At 43.1% G+C, this 20,971-nt stretch overlaps 1 protein-coding gene across 1 annotated transcript in view; it reads right to left on the bottom strand.

The window, feature by feature from the left end:
- Positions 1 to 20,971, bottom strand: part of FAF2 (Fas associated factor family member 2) — a 61,999-nt gene that overhangs the window by 23,455 nt on the left and 17,573 nt on the right. Inside the window, exon 2 of the mRNA XM_025387146.1 lies at positions 6,564 to 6,632. Within this exon, the coding sequence (XP_025242931.1) occupies positions 6,564 to 6,632 (69 nt within the window). The remainder of the gene's footprint in view (positions 1 to 6,563; positions 6,633 to 20,971) is intronic.

Raw genomic sequence — 20,971 nt, 5'->3', positions numbered from 1 at the left:
AGATCCTAATACAACTCCTGCCAGACTACTGATACGCAGTTTAAAACACTCATTCCCTCCTGAACTCTGTCCTTAAAATAGATATTTATCTCAATGTAGTAAAAAAAAAGTTGGCCTTACCCAAAGAGATATCTGGCCTTTTTGCCTTTTGGGAGGTAATCTATGTCAGACCTGATAAGCATGTCTTTGTTACCAGATTTTAGGTTGCAGCTGCAACACCTAGTAGTCTTAGGGTGAAAGCTGGCCATGCCAGAAAGACCAACCATGTGGTTTAGGGTAGGGAACTTTGGACAACTTGGTATCAGTTGACTTGAAGATTGAGTTCAACCATGTGGGCAGCCAAGCAAATCAATCATGCCTATGTAATGATGCCCTAATAAATACTCTGGAAGCACTGAAGCTTCCCTGGTTGGCAATACAGTAGTCCCTCCTTATCCACAGGGATATATTCCAAGACCTCTAGTAGATTCCTGAAGTCATGTATAGTACCAAACTTGAATGCTGTCAATCGGAAGCTGTTTCTCTTCATGTCTTCCACTCAGAAAATGCCTTTTCCATCTTAACTAAGCACTTATCATGCACTGTGGCTGCAATTTTTGCAGAAGTGTGACAACAAAACTAGCATGAATTTCTTTTTCTTTCTTCACAATTTCACAAACACAAGCTAGATCTTAGCAACCTCAGCATACAATTTTTTTTTAATTTCCTTATTAAGTCAGGAACTTTAACCCTTTTTTTTTCTTGAGACGGAGTCTTACTCTGTTGCGCTGGCTGGAGTGCAGTGACATGATTTCAGCTCACTGCAACCTCCCCACCCCGGGTTCAAGCGATTCTGCTGCCTCTCAGACTCCCGAGTAGCTGGGATTACAGGCTCCTGCCACCGTGCCCGGCTAATTTTTGTATTTTTAGTAGAGACGGGATTTCACCATCTTGGCCAGGCTGGTCTTGAACGCCTCACCTCATGATCTACCCACCTTGGCTTCCCAAAATGCTGGGATTACAGGCATGAGCCACCACGCCTGGCCAGGAACTTTAACCTTTTCACTTAAAGGACACATTTCCTGGCTTCTCTCTGGCATATCTGAGTTGCCAGTATCACTACTCTTGTGCTTTGGGGCCAATATTAAGTAAAATAGGGGGACCTGAACAAAAGCACTATAATGGCACAACAGTTGATCTGATAACAGCTACTAATTGACTAACACGTGGGTCTGTATACAGCGTGGAGACACTGAACAAAGGGATAATTAACGTTCTGGGTAAGGTAGAGTGGGACAGAGTGAGATTTCATCATGCTTCTCAGAACAGCATGCATTTTAAAACTTATGAATTGTTTATTTCTGGAATCTTACACCTAAAATTTTCAAACCACAGTTGTTTACGAGTAACTGAAACCACAGAATGTGAAACTGTGGGTAGGAGGGGGCTACTATACTTCATCCATATTGTCATACATCTATGCCAAGAAGGTAATGTCTCCTGACTCTGCAGGAGCGTAGTATGCAAGCTTCATGTCCAAAATCCTTTTAGTATGCAAGCTTCATGTCCAAAATCCTTTTAGACTCTGCCCCCTTTTTCTCTTTTTTTTTTGAGACGGAGTCTAGCTCTGTCACCAGGCTGGAGTGCAGTGGTGCAATCTCGGCTCACTGTAACTTCCGCCTCCCAGGTTCAAGCAATTCTCCCACCTCATTCTCCCGAGTAACTGGGATTACAGGCAGGTACTGCCACGCCCAGCTACTTTTTGTATTTTTAGTAGAGATGGGGTTTCACCATGCTGGCCAGGATGGTCTTAAACTCCCCACCTCGTGATCCACTCACCTCGGCCTCCCAAAGTGCTAGGATTTCAGGCATGAGCCATGACACCTGGCTAATTCTGCCCTATTTGTCTCTTCCGTCAGCTGCTTTTAATGTATATGTTCCCTATAATAAACTATAACTATGACTGTAACAGCTTTCAGTGAGTTCTAGTGAATTAGCAAATCTGAAGATGGTTTTGCGACCATCTGAAACTGCAGGTGGTTTCAGAAGTGAAAGTGGTCTTTTGGAGGGCAGTGTGCCCTCTAAACTCAATTACTCGCTTCAAACTTGAAATTTGGCTAATATTAAGTAGGCCCCTAGTTTTATAATTCATTGAGGAAAGAATAATCTTTCAACAAATGATGCTGAGATAATTGGATATCCACATGCAAAAGGAAGTGGATTAACCCCTAGATCACACTATACATAAAAAGTAACTACAAATACATCAAATACATCAAAAACCTAAATATAAGAGCTGAAATTATAAAACTCTTAAAACAAGGGTATAAATCTTCACAACCTCAGATTAAGCAAAAGTATCTTAGATATGACAACAAAAGCACAAGCGACAAAAGAAAAAAGTAGATAAATTGGACTTCATCAAAAAGAAAAACTTTTCTGCATCAAATTACACTATCATGAATGGGGCAAGATGGCATGCACCTGTAGTCCCAGCTATCAGGGAGGGTAAGGGAGGAGGGCTTCTTGAGCCCAGGAGTTCAAGGTTACAGTAAGCTATGGTCATGCCACTGCACTCTAGCCTGGGCAACAAACCAAGACTCCATCTCTCAAAAAAACCAAAATACAAAAACCACAAACCACTATCAAGAGAGTAAAAAGATAACTCACAGAATGGGAGAAAACATTTGCAAATCAAATATCAGATAAGCGCCAGGCATGGTGGCTCATGTCTGTAATCACAGCACTTTGGAAAGACAAGGTGGGAGAATCACTGGAGCCCAGGAGTTTAAGACAAGCCTGGTCAATACAGCGAGACCCCATCTGTACAAAAAATAAAAAAATAAAGTATTAGTTGGGCGTGGTGGTGTGTGCTTGTAGTCCTAGCTACTCAGGAGGCTGAAGTGAAAGGATCACTTGAGTCCGGCAGGTCAAGGCTGCAGTTAGCCATAACAGTACCACTGTACTCCAGCCTGGGCAACAGAGAGAAATCCTGTCTCAAAAAACACAAACTGGCCAGACATGCTGGCTTACACCTGTAATTCCAGCAATTTGGGAGGCAGAGGCGAGTGGATCACTTGAGGCCAGGAGTTCAAGATCAGCCTGGCCAACATGGAGAAACCGCGCCTTTAGTAAAAATACAAAAATTAGCCGGGCATGGGGCACTTGTAGTCCCAGCCACTCAGGAGGCTGAGGAAGGAAAACTGTTTGAACCTGGGAGGTGGAGTCTGCAGTGAGTTGTGATCATGCCACTGCACTCTAGCCTGTGCCACAGAGTGAAACTTCATCTCAAAAAAAACAAAAACAAAAACAAAAACTTTCACAGCTCAACATGAAAAAGATAATCAAATTTAAAAACTGGCAAAGGACCTGAATAGACATTTTTGCAAAGAAGATACACAAATGTTCAACAAGAATATGAAAAAATATTCAACATAATTTTAGCCACTAGGGAAATGCAAATCAAAACCACATAGAGAGAGTACTTCACACTCACTAGGGTGAGTATGATCTAAAAGACAAATATTAGGCCGGGCGCGGTGGCTCAAGCCTGTAATCCCAGCACTTTGGGAGGCCGAGACGGGCGGATCACGAGGTCAGGAGATCGAGACCATCCTGGCGAACACCGTGAAACCCCGTCTCTACTAAAAAATACAAAAAACTAGCCGGGCGAGGTGGCGGGTGCCTGTAGTCCCAGCTACTCGGGAGGCTGAGGCAGGAGAATGGCGTAAACCTGGGAGGCGGAGCTTGCAGTGAGCTGAGATCCGGCCACTGCACTCCAGCCCGGGCTACAGAGCGAGACTCCGTCTCAAAAAAAAAAAAAAAAAAAAGACAAATATTAACAAGTGTTGGTGAGGGTGTGGAGAAATTGAGACCTTCATACAATGCTGTTGGGAATTTAAAATGGTATAATCACTTTGAAAACAGTCTGGGAGCTCTTCAAAAGGTTAAACATAGTGTTACCATATGACTCAGAGAAGTCCATTCCTAGGTATAGACCCAAGAGAAATGAAAACACATATTCACACAAAAACTTGAACACTAGGGCCTGGTGTGGTAGTGTGGGCCTGTAGTTCCATCTACTTGAAGCTGAGGTCAGAGGAATGCTTGAGCCCAGGAGTTCAACTGCAGTGAGCTATGATCAAACCTGCACTCCAGCTTGGGTGACAGAATAAGACCTTGTCTCTCTTTCTCTCTTTTTTTTTTCCTTTTGAGATGGAGTCTCGCCCTGTCGCTCAGGCTGGAGTGCAGTGGTGCGATCTCGGCTCACCGCAAGCTCTGCCTCCCAGGTTCACGCCATTCTCCTGCCTCAGCCTCCTGAGTAGCTGGGACTACAGGCACCCGCCACCACGCCCGGCTAATTTTTTGTATTTTTAGTAGAGACGAGGTTTCACCATGTTAGCCAGGATGGTCACGATCTCCTGACCTCATGATCTGCCCGCCTCAGCCTCCCAAAGTGTTGGGATTATAGGTGTGAACCACCACGCCCGGCCCAAACCTGTCTCTTAAAAATAAAAAAACAAGGCCAGGTGCGGTGGCTCATGCCTGTAATCCCAGCACTTTGGGAGGCCAAGGTGAGTGGATCGGAAGGTCAGGAGATCAAGACTAGCCTGGCCAGCATGGTGAAACCTCATCTCTACTGAAAATACAAAAAATTAGCCGGGCGTGGTGGCGCACACCTGTAATCCCAGCTACTCGGGAGACTGAGGCAGGAGAGTCGCTTGAACCCAGAAGGCAGAGGTTGCAATGAGCCAAGATCACACCATTGCACTCCAGCCTGGGCAACAAGAACAAAACTCCATCTCAAAAAAAATAAAAAGAAATAAAGATAAAAAAACAAAAAGCAAAACTCTCCAGATCCTCTGTTCCATTTCCTATGCTCATCTCATTTGCATTCATTTATTTTTTTTAAATTATACTTTAAGTTCTGGGATACATGTGCAGAATGTGCAGGTTTGTTACATAGGCATACACATGCCATGGTGGTTTGCTGCACCCATCAACCCGTCATCTACATTAGGTATTTCTCCTAATGCTATCCCTCCCCCAGACCCCCAGACCCCCAGACCCCCAGTCCCCCACCCTCCGAGAGGCCCTGTGTGTGATGTTCCCCTCCCATCATTTATTACAAACTGAAATTCTCTAGAATTAAGTTCCATAAGAGTAGGGACTCGGCTGGATGTGGTGGCTCACAACTGTAATCCCAGTACTTTGGGAAGCTGAGGCAGGAAGATTGCTTGAGCCCAGGAATTCAAGACCAGCTTGGGCAACACAGCAAGACCCCGTCTCCACAAAAACATTAAAAATTAGCTGGGCATGGTGTTACATGTTTGTAGTCCCAGCTATTTGGGAGGCTGGGGCAGGAAAATCGCTTGAGCCCAGAAGTCAAAGGCTGTAGTGAGGTACGCTTGTGCCAATGCGTTCCAGTCCAGGTGACAGAGCAAGACCCCATCTTAAAAAAATTAAAAAAGAGTAAGGACTTACTTTTGTTCACTAATATAATGTCAGAGCCTGAGTTTAATTGCTCAAAAATGTGTTGAATAATGAAATCATATTAGGAATACATTTTTAGGAATCCAGCATCCTATTTAAATAGCAGATAATAATTAAAACAGTAATTTGAGATCAAAAAGGTGTTTAACAAAATTCAGCATCCACTCAGTATAAACTATTAATATACTAAGAATGGAAGGGAAACATCAACAGATATTTATTTCCATGTTATATGCTAGGAATACAGTAGTTAAAACAAAACAAAAAAATCTCTGTTCTTAGGGAGCTTACATCCTTGGGGATCTATCTCAAAGTAACAACTAACATCACACTTGCTAATACAAAATCAGAGGCATGGTCAGGCGCGGTGGCACACGCGGGTAATCCCAGCACTTTGGAAGGCTGAGCAGGGCAGATCATCTGAGGTCAGCAGTTCAAGACCAGCATGGCCAACATGGTGAAACCCCATCTCTACTAAAAATACAAATTAGCCAGGTGCAGTGGTGTGTGCCTGTAATCCCAGCTACTCAGGAGGCTGAGGTAGGAGAATCGCTTGAACTTGGGAGGCAGAGGTTGCAGTGAGCAGAGAGCATGCCACTGCACTCTAGCCTGGGTGACAGAGCGAGACTCCGTCTCAAAAAAAAAAAAAAAAAAAAAAAAATTCAGAGGCATTATAGTGAGGACAAAACACTATTACCATTATCAACTGACAGTGTTTTAATTCTAGCTAATTCAATGGTCAAGGAGAAGAGCTGCAGAGAACATGACTACTCAGACAATCTCAAAGAATGTAAGAAGAAGGTTCACATCAAAACATCTGGTTAAAAACTAAATATACAAAAACCAGTTGTTTTCCCAACAAGATACTAACAAACAGTAGGGGGTAGGGCACTATACCGAGGGATTTAGTCACAAATTTTTCTATGATTTTATAAACTTTCTCACATTCTTTACCTTCCCACACTTTTATTTTTGAGTCATAATTCTGAAAAAAATCTACTGAAAAGATTCCTGCTATGGAAAAACATACGGTTTTGATTCTTAATCAGACCAGAGAAAAAGAAATAAGCTCAGAATGCATCCTATTATACCTCTATGTTCCAGTTATGCTGTTCCAAGGTATGGCGACACTGATCCATAGATTCGATGCCAGTCAGATCCTGAAAAGAAGGATAAAAACAAAAAGTTACTTACAGAAAAACCAACAGTATACATATGAGTATTTTTACACCAAATGCTGCTAGGAAGATACACTAAAAAATGTTACAAGTGGGTGTGAAAGTATGGTAAAACTTCACCGATTCAGAATTTATACAGTCAGCTAACTGTTCTAGACACATAAAGAACTAAAAAAATGATAATTCCTTTTAAAACTTCAAGGCTTTCAACTAGGAGTACTGACTAAGATCAATATTCTCTCGAATTCAAGTTTGAAAAATTAAAGATTGTTCAACCTGTGGGCTAAGCAAAATATTATTTAATGCTAAACAACTATTCTGTTGATAGTACAGGTTGAGCATCCCAAATCTGAAATCTAAAATGCTCCAACATTTTTTGAAACATTTTGAGTGCTGACATGTCTCAAAGGAAATGCATAGTGGAACATTTCAGATTTGAGATGCTCAACCAGTATAACATAAATATTCCAAAATCTCAACACAATCCAAATCTGAAACACTTGTGGTTCCAAGTACTTTGGACAAGGAATACTCAACCTCTAAATAATGATGTAATGCGCCTTTTCTGCAAAACGTCATGCCTTTCATTAACTTATTTCATTTTATATACTGGTATTAACCTAGTTTATAATATGAACTGTGTAAAACCTAACATACCCCATCCCCCCACACTGTTTTTTCGAGACAGGGTCTTGCTGTCACCCAGTTTGGAGTGCAATAGCGCCATGACTGCTCACTGCAGTCTCAATTTCCCAGGCTGAAGCAATCCTCCCACCTCAGCCTCCTGAGTAGCTGGCACTGCAGGTGTGCACCACCACACCCAGCTAAATTTTGGATGTTTTTTGTAAAGACAGGGTCTCCCTATATTCCTCAGGCTGGTCTCCAACTCCAGGGCTCAAGCAATCCTCCTGCCTTGGCCTCCCAAAGTGCTGGGATTATAGGCGTAAGCCACTGCAGTTACAGTATTTTCTCACTATTTCCCTTCAGATATCCAATATTCAGCAAATCTAACAGTTCATGTATGTACACATCTCATGCCCAGAATTTCCACAGAGCTAAACTGTAGCATTCCTTTAAAGTCTAATATAAAAGCCAAAATCATCCATCTATCCATCCATCCTTTCATTTGACAAATGTGTGCTATACGCCTATTCTGTACAGCACTTACTTACTATATTGGAGGGATAGAAAATGAAAAACATATAGTCTCTATCCTCAGGAAACTCCTCTAAACACCCAGTAAGCTTCAGGGCAAAGAGACTGATCTCAACCTGACAAGAATGTAGTAGCATGGACTGATGAGTCTGAAAACTGAAGTTCTTGCCTAATTCTGTACCCTATGGCCATGGACAGGCACATTTTAACTCTGAATTTAGTTTCCTTTATGTGCAATGTGAAGGGTTTAATGTGGAATGCACTTCTTTTCCAGAGCTTAAAAAAATGAAACAAAATTCAAAAACCGAAGTTTAGATTTTTAGGTATACAAGTTCTCATTTTTTATAATTATACATGTAGTACAAAAACTTGCAATAAAAAATTTTAATGTTTAAAATACTGAAATTGAAAGGCTCCTTTAAGAACTGCTGGCTTTGACAGTTCTGAGTCTGGATTTTAGGTCCTGACCATTATAGAATTCTTCTCATTTGACTATTCCCTTCTGGCTTCTAATAGGACCCCCTTAACTTTCAATGCCCTACATTACAACCCACTAAAGGATTGGGATGTCCAGGGCTCCTCCTTCTCGCTGTGGATTCTCTTTAAGAATTGGACTCTAGGCCAGGGGTGGTGGCTCACGCCTGTAATCCCAGCACTTTGGGAGGCTGAGGTGGGCGGATCACTTGAGGTCAGGAGTTCAAGACCAGCTTGGCCAACATGGTAAAGCCCCATCTCTACTTAAAAAAAAAAAGAAAAAAAATTAGCTGGGCACATTGGTGCTGCATACCTGTAGTCCCAGATACCCAGGAGGCTGCGGCAAGGGAACTGCTTGAACCCAGGAGGCAGAGGCTGTAGTGAGCCAAGATCATGCCACTACACTCCAGCCTGGGTAACAGAGCAAGACTCCATCTCAAAAAAAAAAAAAAAAAAAAAAAAAAAGAATTGGAATTGGACTCATCTTAACATCTTCCCAGTGTGCAAATGACTGCTCTCTCCTCTAAATACCAAAATTGTTTTCTCTCTCTCTTATGTGCCTATTGTTTCCTATCTTATGATTATTTACATTCATTCTATTGCTGTCTCAGAGGTAATGTAAGTTCTCTGAGAGCAGGGAATGATTCACTGTAATATTCACTAGTACCAAGCACACAGTATGGGCTTAAATCGTTGTAGAAGAATCAGTCCAAGTTAAAAGGATCTTTTTGTATAAGCTTCAGTCATCATAGCTATAAGCTGAAATCCTCTAGACACTATCAGAAAATCTCATTTTACATTAATACATTATATTTTTAAATTTTGTTTTGGGATTTTTTTTGTTTGTTTGTTTAGACAGGCTCTGTCTGGCTCTGTTGCCCAGGCTAGAGTGCAGTGGCACGATCTTGGCTCACTTGCAACCGCTGTCTCTCAGGCTCAAATGATCCTCCCATCTCAGCCTCCTGAGTAGCTGGAACCACAGGTGTGTGACACCACGCTTGGCTAATTTTTCTATTTTTCTTGGGTAGAGACAGGATTTCACCATGTTGCCCAGCTGGCCTTGAACTCCTGGGCTCAAGCGATCCTCCCGCCTTGGCCTCCCAATGTGTTGGGATGATAGGCGTGAGCCACCATACCTGGCTGTTGGGGTTTTTTAACTTCAAATGTTCTGACTAGATGCCAAGCTGGTTGTTAAAACATTACAAATTTGTAGAATTTTCCTGAAAATCAGTAAGGCAGGAAAGAACTCAGGAAGCAGTGTTTGTTCTTAAAGCTCCTCAGCTGATTCTAATGTACAGCCGAGCTGGGAAATCTGTGGTATTAACAGTAATTCTTTTTTTTTAGACGAAGTCTCGCTCTTGTCCCCCAGGCTGGAGTGCGATGGCGGGGTCTCAGCTCACTGCAACCTCCACCTCCCGGGTTCAAGCAATTCTCCTGCCTTGGCTCCCCAAGGAGCTGGGATTACAGGTGCCTGCCACCACGCCTGGCAAGTTTTTGTATTTTTAGTAGAGATGGGGTTTCACCATGTTGGTCAGGCTGGTCTCAAACTCCTGACCTCAGGTGATCCACCTGTCTCGGCCTCCCAAAATGCTGGGATTACAAGCGTGAGCCACCACGCCTGGCCGGTATTGATATGTAATTCTAAGTAGGAGTAGAGATTATAAATCCCTCCCTAAAATAACTTTTAGGCTGGCACAGTGGCTCACACCTGCAATCCTAGCACGGTGGGAAGCCAAGGTGGGTGAATCACTTCAGCCCAGGAGTTAAGACCAGCCTGGACAATATAGAGAAACTCCATTTCTATAAAAAATACAAAAAAAATTAGCCAGGTGTGGTGGTGCTCCTGTAGTCCCAGCCACTCAAGAAGGATTACCTACTCAGGATCACCTGAGCCTGAGGAGGTCAAGACTGTAGTAAACTGCGCCACTGCACTCCAACCTGGGCGATAGAAAGACCTTGTCTCAATAATAATAATAACCTTAAATAAATGGTTATAAACACTGCAGGAGAGAACAGAGTGACTGCCATCTTTAATATACTGAAACACTTAACCTAACTTGCAACCAAAACACTTTTTAAGTAGTAAAGCAGGGTGAGCTGGAAATCCAACTGAACAAGCCTGCTTTCAATCACTACTGATCAGTACTAAAACTATGCCCTAGAAATAAGTGATGCTGGACACACCTGGGACAGGATTATTCACTCATATATCAACATACATTCACTATATATTCAGGATACAGATACAGTCCCTGCCCTCTTTAAATTTTCATCCTACTAAATGGAGACTGGTCAAAACAAACCACACATACTGAAGAAAATACACTAACAAAATTTTCATTTTGTTCTAGAAGATTCCTTTAGATTGGGTGCTCAAGGAAAGCTTCCTCAAGGAGATAATATTTGAACAGAGATCTGAATGAAAGATAAGGGGCCAGTCATGGGGAAATATCTGGGAAGAGTATTCCAGGCAGAAGGCCAACATATGCAAAAACTCTGAGACAGATAAAAACCCACAGAACTTTACAGCAGAGTGAACCTTAATGTATGTAAATTTAAAACATCATTTAAGAGATCAGAGGATCTCTGGATGGAACACAGACTTTGACAAAAGAATTTAATTGTCTAGAAAATATGTGAAACAACCTCCTCAAAGGGGGATGGGGTGCTAACTAACAAACTTTGGAAATGAAGTCTGTAAGACTAAAGGCAACAGGAATTACACATAAGCACAGTCCTCTACTTGATAAGGTTTTTCTCCACGGGAGTATGTATTCATTCTGAAGCCACTATATCTGCATATGTATCCCAGATTTGAACAATTAAGTAAACATCATGAATGGTGAAAGCCAGTTTTCTCACTGTAAAAGTGGGAGGTGACAGATAACCAAAGGAAGAAGGCTAGAATGGATAGAGTGGTAATGGACAGAATTGGAAACATCAACTCATGTTTAGCTTAATATAGATACAGATGACTGCATACAGAAAAACTTAGTTTAGTATATACACATGCATATCCCTTGCTCAGTCAGCTGAAAGGCCCTACAAGCAACAACATCCCAGTAGCAAGCACACCTAATGCCTAGATCTTGGTTTCTAATACCATTCTCTAATAAAAAGAATCAGGGCTCCTTGGAGAAGTGGCTGATTCTAGGACTGGGGCCAGAAATATATAAGATGTGCCTAGAGAATCTTGTGGTCAAAAGGATAGAGGAGGCTGGGAGTGGTGGCTCATGCCTGTAATCCTGACACTTTGGGAGGCCAAGGTGGGAGGACTGCTTGAGGCCAGGAGTTCAATACCAGCCTGGGCAACACAGCAAGATCCCATCTCTACCAAGGGGAAAAAAAAAAGGATAGAGGACTCAACTGAAAAAGATCCCAGTGACTAAAGCTCGAACACTTTCAGCAATAAAATATTCATGATATAAATACATGGCTGAATAAATAAATTGGGGAGAATAGAAAAATATCCTGTGCAGAAGAATTCCAAGTAACTTATGTAGATATTTTACCTTTACCTTCAAGGAAGTAGAACATAACTTTTCATTCCTTCCCAGAATGGGCTAGGCATGGTGACTTCCTTCCAAAGAATACAGTATGGAAACAGTGGCGGGGGGATTAACAGTGGAGAAATCTGACCAACGCTACCACAGCTAGGTGATCAAGGCCAAAACATTGACAGTGATAAAGCATGCTGAGAGTACCTTTGATTTGTTGTAGTGAAAATAGCACTTTACCTCCGTAAATCTTCCTGCCAAAAACCCATAATCCCAGCTCCAATTATGAGAGAAACATCAGGCAAATGTCAATTGAGAAATATTTTACAAAATATCTGACTGGTACTCCTGAAAACTGTCGAGGTCACCAAAAACAAGAAAAGCTCAAGAACTATCACAGCCCGGAGGAACCTAAGATATGACTACTAAATAGTATGCAGTGCCCTAAATGGGATCCTGGAACACAAAAAGAATATCAGGTTGGCCGGGCGCGGTGGCTCACGCCTGTAATCCCAGCACTTTAGGAGGCCGAGGCGGGTGGATCTCGAAGTCAGGAGATCGAGACCATCCTGGCTAATATGGTGAAACTCCGTCTCTACCAACAATACAAAAAAATTAGCCGGGCATGGTGGCGGGTGCCTGTAGTCCCAGCTACTTGGGAGGCTGAGGCAGGAGAATGGTGCGAACCCGGGAGGCGGAGGTTGCAGTGAGCTGAGATCGCGCCACTGCACTCCAGCCTGGGCGACAGAGCGAGACTCTGTCTCAAAAAAAAAAAATTAATAATAGTGTATCAATATTGGTTCATCGATTATGACAAGTGTACCACACTAATAATGCAAGGTGCTAATAGGAAACATTCAGCATGAGATTTATAGGAATTTTCTATATTATCTTCACGATTTCCTGTTAATATAAATCTCTTCTAATGACAAGTTTATTTAAAAAGTAAAACAAAACTTGAAGGAGGGAGGAAACAAGAAGGGAGAAAACACTGGAGGCAGAACCAGCTTGACAAGTTGACAGATAAGGTCTGAGAAGTAGGCAGGGGAAAGATCATTCATGTCAGGCAATATTTTTCCATTTTACCTGTATAAGAACCACATGAGGAGCCCTGTTTTTTCTTTCTTTCTTTCTTTTTTTTTGTAGAGATAAAGATTTCACTACGTTGACCAGGCTGGTCTCAAACTCCTGGCCTCAAGTGATCCTCCCACCTTGCCCTCCCAAAGCATGAGCCACCATGGTGTGCCTGTATGAGGGACCTTTTTAAAAAATGCTACAAGCCGGGTGCAGTGGCTTATGCTTGTAATCCCAGCATTCTGGGAGGCCAAGGTGGGAGGATCACTTGAGCCCTGAAGTTCAAGACCAGCCTGAACAACATAGCAAGACCCTGTTCTCTACTTTAAAAAAAAATAAAAACAGGCCGGGTGTGGTGGATCACGCCTGTAATCCCAGCACTTCGGGAGATTGAGGTGGACAGATCATGAGGTCAGGAGGTGGACAGATCATGAGGTCAGGAGTTCGAGACCAGCCTGGTCAACATGGTGAAACCCTATCTCTACTAAAAATACAAAAATTAACCAGGCGTGGTGGTGGGCACCTGTAATCTCAGCTACTCGGGAGGCTGAGGCAGGAGAATCACTTGAACCTGGGAGGCAGAGGTTGCAGTGAGCTGAGATTGTACCATTGCACTCCAGCGTGGGCAACAAGAGTAAAACTCTTGTCTCAAAAAAAAAAAAAAGAATGTATAGATAGGGATGAGAATCACTAATCCAGACCCTTCATTCTAAATTTAGTGACAGTGACATGATCATATGCACATTTTAAAGTAAGTCATTCCTGTTTGCATATGAAGTCACTGTAGAAAGCATGAAAGACAGCAAGACACCAGCAAGATTATATAGATGAAGTCCATGGAAAAGAGAATGATGGCATAGAATAGAATGACAGCAGTGAAACGGAAAAGAAATGGACATATTTGGGGTTTATTTTAGAGACAGTGCCAAAAGGATCGGATGATAGATTAAACATGGGGGGATGGAAGAGAAATATTAAGGTGTACTCAAAGGCTTACGCAAATGGAGTAACGGTGTTATTTACAAACAACGAGGTAAACTATTTACCTTTGTGAGAAATTTTTATGTATGGTAAAGTAAATCTGTCTAAAAAGAACAAGAGATATAAAACCCCTCATTGCTAAATTTGACTGGCTTTAAAAAGGTAAAAAGAATGGGAGGCCGGGCGCGGTGGCTCAAGCCTGTAATCCCAGCACTTTGGGAGGCCGAGACGGGCGGATCACGAGGTCAGGAGATCGAGACCATCCTGGTTAATACGGTGAAACCCCGTCTCTACTAAAAAGTACAAAAAACTAGCCGGGCGAGGCGGCAGGCGCCTGTAGTCCCAGCTACTTGGGAGGCTGAGGTAGGAGAATGGCGTGAACCCGGGAGGCGGAGCTTGCAGTGAGCTGAGATCTGGCCACTGCACTCCAGCCTGGGCGACAGAGCGAGACTCCGTCTCAAAAAAAAAAAAAAAAGAATGGGAAAAAGTGGAAACAGACTGCCAGATGAAGGTAAAAACGCTATTTCATCACACTAAATGCGTTGTGTGGGAACTACCTGACCTCACTGCTAGTCAGCAGGATAGTTTTCTAGTGATCTCTTCAAAAAGCCAAAGTAAGCTAGTGTGCTGAACTCATTTGGCATTCACCGTCTGGAAACAGTTGCATTCATAACTCAGACAGGGTTGATTACCTGGGTTTTCTATCGGTTTTTTTAAACCTAGTATAAGTTAGGTAGAGTTTATTTATTTATTTATATTTTTGGAGATGGAGTTTTGCTCTTTGTTGCCCAGGCTGGAGTGCAGTGGCGCGATCTCAGCTGCAACCTCCGCCTCCTGGGTTCAAGTGATTCTCCTGCCTCAGCCTCCTGAGTAGCTGGGATTACAAGCATGCGCCACCACGCTCGGCTAATTTTGTATTTTTAGTGGAGACAGGGTTTCTCCATGTTGGTCAGATTGGTCTTGAACTCCCAACCTCAGGTGATCCATCCGCCTCGGCCTCCCAAAGTGCTGGGACTACAGGTGTGAGCCACTGCGCCTGGCTGGTAAAGTTTAAATATTAGAGTAAGATTAGAAATGGTGTGGGGTAAGAGGCTACCCTGTGGTGGTTCCAATCATTAGTAATACAATTGGTTTACATTTACATATTTCCTTCTAGTTCCCCACACTCCAAGGAAAAGGTTTAGGGCTTGATTCAACCTCTTTTATAATTAAATAAAATTATTATAGGGGAAACTATTTAATGGTCTTTTCTTCTCCATTCTAGACTGTATGTATGCTGAGGAAAATCCATTCATCTCTGCCTTTGATGTTTACAGGAGTCTTCTGGTGTTTTCTCTCCTGGCTAGAAAACCAACTTTTCCACCCCACCTCTCACATCACTACATACAAGTCAAGGTTTGAGGAGACTTCTCTATTTTCTCTTATCTGTGTGAGACTTCTTTTAGATATTTATAATTTTGCACATTTTACAAAATACTTCCTTATAACTCTTCATAAACTTCATACACTCTTCATAACCATGGTTATACAATACTCTAACTGGCTACAACAATTTACATATAGATGTTACGGCTGCTTCCAATTTTCACTATTAAAATAGCACTATGATGAACACTACTATTTATAAAGTTTGCCTGTATTTAGGATTTCTTCTGGATCTAGGTAAAACTTGGAGCCAAAGAATATACATTATTTTTAGAGTTCTTGACCCACAGTGCCAAAACGCATTTCGAAAGGACTATTCCAATTTATATTGGAAGGGCTGGATTCAATAAGTCAAATGCTAAGTACGTCTCAAGCCAATATTCATTGCCATTTCAGTGCCAACCAAAGTTTTGCAATGCCAGATTTGTTCAGAGAGAAAGAATACTGCAGTTTTGGCTGGAGATATTCCATTAGCTTTGCTACCAATTCTCTGCTCAGCAATAAAATGTTTGGCTATCAGCACTTCTGGAAGAGAGGTAAAACAGAGAAGCAGAGGAATGCTAGACTTACATCAGTCACAGGCTTCAAGCTCCCACCAAAGTAATTTCTTCAGAACTCCAATTATAATTCTTTTTTTACAGTTTTTTATTTTTATTTTTAGAGAGAGTCTCGCTCTGTCACCCAGGCTGGAGTACAATGGCGCGATCTCAGCTCACTGCAACCTCTGCTTCCTGGGTTCAAGTGATTCTTCTACCTCAGCCTCTGGAGTAGCTGGGATTATAGGCACCTGCCACCATACCCACCTAATTTTTGTATTTTGAGTAGAGACAGGGTTTCATCATGTTGGCCAGGCTGGTCTCAAACTCCCGACCTCAGGCGATGCACCCACCTTGGCATCCCAAAGTGCTGGGATTACAGGCATGAGGCACCACGCCCAGCCTAAATTTTTTTGTATTTTTTAGAGAGAGGGTCTCTCTGCCACTCAGTCTGGAGTGCAGTAGCATGATCATAGCTCACTATAACCATCGGCTCCTGGGCTCAAGTCATCCTTCTGCCTCAGCCTCCCAAGTAGCTAGGACTACAGGCACGTACCACCATACCCACTTTTTTTTTTTTTGAGACGGAGTCTCGCTCTGTCGCCCAGGCTGGAGTGCAGTGGCCGGATCTCAGCTCACTGCAAGCTCCGCCTCCTGGGTTTACGCCATTCTCCTGCCTCAGCCTCCCGAGTAGCTGGGACTACAGGCGCCCGCCACTCGCCCGGCTAGTTTTTTTGTTTTTTTTTTTTAGTAGAGACGGGGTTTCACCGTGTTCGCCAGGATGGTCTCGATCTCCTGACCTCGTGATCCACCCGTCTCGGCCTCCCAAAGTGCTGGGATTACAGGCTAGAGCCACCGCGCCCGGCCCATACCCACTTTTTTTTTGTTTTTTTGGGGGGGCATAGATTGGGGGGGGTCCCACATGTTGCTCAGCCTGGTCTTGAACTCCTAGCCTCAAGTGATTCTCCCACTTCGCCTTCCAAAGTGGTGGGATTATAGGTGTGAACCAATGTGCCCAGCCATGATTCTCTTTTTTTTTTTTTTTTTTGAGACGGAGTCTCGCTGTGTCGCCCAGGCTGGAGTGCAGTGGCGCGATCTCGGCTCACTGCAAGCTCCGCCTCCCGGGTTCACGCCATTCTCCTGCCTCAGCCTCCGAGTAGCTGGGACTACAGGCGCCCGCCACCACGCCCGGCTAGTTTTTTGTATTTTTAGTAGAGACGGGGTTTCACCTTGTTAGCCAGGATGGTCTCGATCTCCTGACCTCGTGATCCACCCGCCTCGGCCTCCCAAAGTGCTGGGATTACAGGCTTGAGCCACCGCGCCCGGCCCATGATTCTCTTTTAAAAGGAACTTTCTTTTGAGGAGGGAATCTATACTCCCAAGACTCAGTGCAATGCCTTGGCATAAAGTAGGAAATGTTTGAATAAATGAATGAATCCTATCTCAGTCTAACAATCAACTTTTGTTTATCTCTCTCTAGTTTCTTTCTTTTTCTTTTTTTTTTTTTTTGAGACAGATTCTCACTCTTGTCGACCAGGCTGGCGTGCAGTGGCGAGATTCCAGCTCACTGCAATCTCCGCTTTCCGGGTTCAAGTGATTCTCCTGCCTCAGCCTCTCAAGTAGCTGGAATTACAGGTGCCCACCAACACACCCAGCTAATTTCTGTATTTTTAATAGACAGGGTTTCACCATGTTGGCCAGGCTAGTCTTGAACTCCTGACCTCAAGTGATCTGCCCCCCTCAGCTTCCCAAAGTGCTGGGATTACAGGTGTGAGCCACCAAGTCCGCCCTTCTAGTTTCTTAAACACTGATCTTCTCATTATTACTCATTTATTCCTACTCTGTTTCAGGAACTAAGATAGCTATCTTCACATTTTCCTCAACGATCCTGTAAGACAGATATTGCTATCTTGCCTATTATCAATTGAGAATGTTGAATCTTTGAAAAGAATTACATGAAAGTATCCCATACCAATTTGGGTATACCTTCTTTGTGATACCTTCTTTGAGTCATGCTTTAGTAAGAGATAGATCAGGGATCACAGTATTTCAAAAGCTAGTCTCCAAGTGACTGACACCTTCTTGTCTTCTGACTTGGGAGAGGAGGAAGTAAGTGCTTAATAAAGGTCAGCTAAAACTGGCATTATGTGAGCATGGTGGCTCATGCCCATAATCCCAGAACTTTGGGAGGCCAGGAATTTGAGACCAGCCTGGCCAACACGGCAAAACCCGGTTCTGTATAAATACAAAACAGCCTGGTGTGGTTGTGCATGCCTGTAATCTCCAGCTACTCGGGTGGCTGAGGCACCAGAATCGCTTGAACCTGGGAGATGAAGGTTGCAGCGAGCTGAGATGGCACCACTGCACTCTAGGCTGGGCGAAAAGAGTGAGACTGACTCAAAAAAAAAAAAAAAAAGTCTATTGACACCTAAGGTGGCTTGAGATAGCATTGTACAAATTAGCTGCAATGGATATAAGGGTTAACTATGGCACCCCCTTCTCTAATCTTTTAGGGCCGAGTGTCTAATGTCATCAACTGCCACCATAAATCCCCCACTGGTCTGGGACATACAGGTGACAGAAAAAAAAAAAAAAAAGGAAAGAAAACCATCCATTGGGCAAGTCCATCCCAGTCTGTCTTACTGAGAAAAATCCATTGCTCCATGATCCTTTCCCTCCTTCCTCCTCCCTTCAGAGATGACTCCCCTTCCATAAACTGACTTTCCAAGGATTTTGGAGAGCACTGCATTTAACTATAGCAACTTAAAAATGTAATTGCCTGATAGTATCAGTGGGAAAAAGGCATTATTTACTTTTGGGGCATTTTACTAGAGACTGAACCCCAATCAATCTCTAATAAAATGCACAGGGGAGACGGGGGAAGTGTGTGAACTATTCTATACTACTTTCCTACTTCAGCTTTGGTCAAGCATCTAGTAAAATATATAGGGGAGATTGGAGAAGTGTGTGAACTACTTTCCTACTCCAGCTTTGGTCAAACTTCCGCCTCTCCCAAGTCAGAAGACAAGAAGGTGTCAGTCACCTGGAGACTAGCTTTTGAAATACTGTGATCCCTGATCTATCTCTTGCTAAAGCATGACTCAAAGAAGGTATGGCAAACAATAATAGATGGTGTGTAGTATTTTAACAAGATGGCTCAAACAGCTATTTGGATAGGGATTGGGTAACCAGGGTGTAGTCTCCTCATTTTCCTAAGTGGAGTTTATCTTTCCATATCTCATCTGTTTACACTAACAAACGCTGCACGGGGTTGGTGTGAAATCTCAGCTGAGATCTAAATACTCTCTAAATTCCAATTGGCTTGTTGGTTTTAGCTTGCTAAGAATGCATATTTCAGGTCTTGTTTTCAGTTATTCCCAGAGAGAAACTTGGCAAAACTAGGGATCTTTGTTCTCTCCTTCCGACCACACAGACAGCTTTGCTTTGCTTTATGTAATAGACAGTATGCCTTCTCTGATAGTAGCAGGAGAAATGAAATCTGAAATCCGTTCAGGAAATTAAGTGATCGTGGCTAGGCTCTGATCTAGACTAATTCAAACTCTTAAACACACTCAGATCTTTATTATTCACATTTAATTACTGATACTCCAAATTAAGTACCGGCAACTTACTAAACATCTACTACCATGTAATAAAATAGATACTGTAAGTATTGAAACCCTTATTTTCATCACTGAGAAAGCCAGAGATTCAAAATGTACATGCCTTGTCTAGGAATATGCAGATAATGGTAAATGGTGGAGCAAAGACTGAATTCTAGACTAATTACTTCCAAAGTCCAGATTCTCTCTTACGCCAAAATGCCTCCCATTCATTATTACTAGAAATTGTATTGTTTTCTTTTTTTTGAGATGAAGTCTTGCTCTGTTGCCCAGGCTGGAGTGCAATGGCATGATCTCGGCTCACTGCAATCCCTGCCTCTTGGGTTCAAGTGATTCTCCTGCCTCAGCCTCCCAGGTGCCCATTACAGGCATGAGCCATTGTGCCCAGCTAAAATAGCTTTCAATAAATCCTTAATTCAGAAAATTTCAATTTCTGGGATGGGCATGGTGGCTCATAACTGTAATTTCAGCACTTTGGGAGGCCAAGGAGGACAGATCACCTGAGATCAGGAGTTTGAGACCAGCCTGGCCAACATGCTGAAACCCTGTCTCTACTAAAATACAAAAATTAGGCAGGCATGGTGGCAGGTGCCTGCAATCCCAGTTACTCAACAGGTTGAGGCAGGAGAATTGCTTGAATCTGGGAAGCAGACGCTGCAGTAAGCCAAGATTGTGTCATTGCACTCCAGCCTGGATGACAAGGGCCAAACTCCATCTCAGAAAAAAAAAAGAAAAAGAAACTTTCCATTTCTTTATTGTATATACTAGTAGCTGAATATCAGCCCATAGATGTATATAAAATTGTTCTCCTTTAGGCATAAGATCAACAAACATGTTAATAGTTTTTCTCTATGGACAAAGGGTTTAGAGTCAAATAAGACTGGAAAATGGTGCATATCTGGCTAGGCTCCGTGGCTCACGCCTGTAATCCCAGCATTTTGGGACGCTGAGGCGGACAGATCACTTGAGGCCAGAAGTTCGAGACCAGCCTGGCCAACACGGTGAAACCCTGTCTCTACTAAAAATACAAAAATTAGCAGGGCGTGGTGGTGCATGTCTGTAATCCCAGCTACTCAGAAGGCTGAGGCAAGAGGATCACTTGAGCCTGGAAGGCGGAGGTTGCAGTGAGCTGAGATTGCGCCACTGTACCCTAGCCGGGGAGACAGAATGAGACTCTGCCTCAAAAAAAAAAAAAAAAAAAAGTGCATATCAAATATCTCTTTTCAAATACCCCTTTTAGAAATCTGCAATATGCCGGGCGCGGTGGCTTACGCCTGTAATCCCAGCACTGTGGGAGGCCGAGGCGGGCGGATCACGAGGTCGGGAGATCCAGACCATCCTGGCTAACACGGTGAAACCCCGTCTCTACTAAAAATACAAAAAATTAGCCAGGCGTGGTGGTGCGCGCCTGTAGTCCCAGCTACTCGGAGGCTGAAGCAGGAGAATGGCGTGAACCCAGGAGGCGGAGCTTGCAGTAAGCCGAGATGGTGCCACTGCACTCCAGCCTGGGCGACAAAGTGAGACTCCGTCTCAAAAAAAAAAAAAAAAAAAAAAAA

This window comes from Theropithecus gelada, chromosome 6 (genome assembly GCF_003255815.1).
Source record: "Theropithecus gelada isolate Dixy chromosome 6, Tgel_1.0, whole genome shotgun sequence".
NCBI lineage: Eukaryota > Metazoa > Chordata > Mammalia > Primates > Cercopithecidae > Theropithecus > Theropithecus gelada.
Note: the sequence above shows the minus strand (reverse complement) of the source record. Positions and strands in the feature narration are given on the sequence as shown.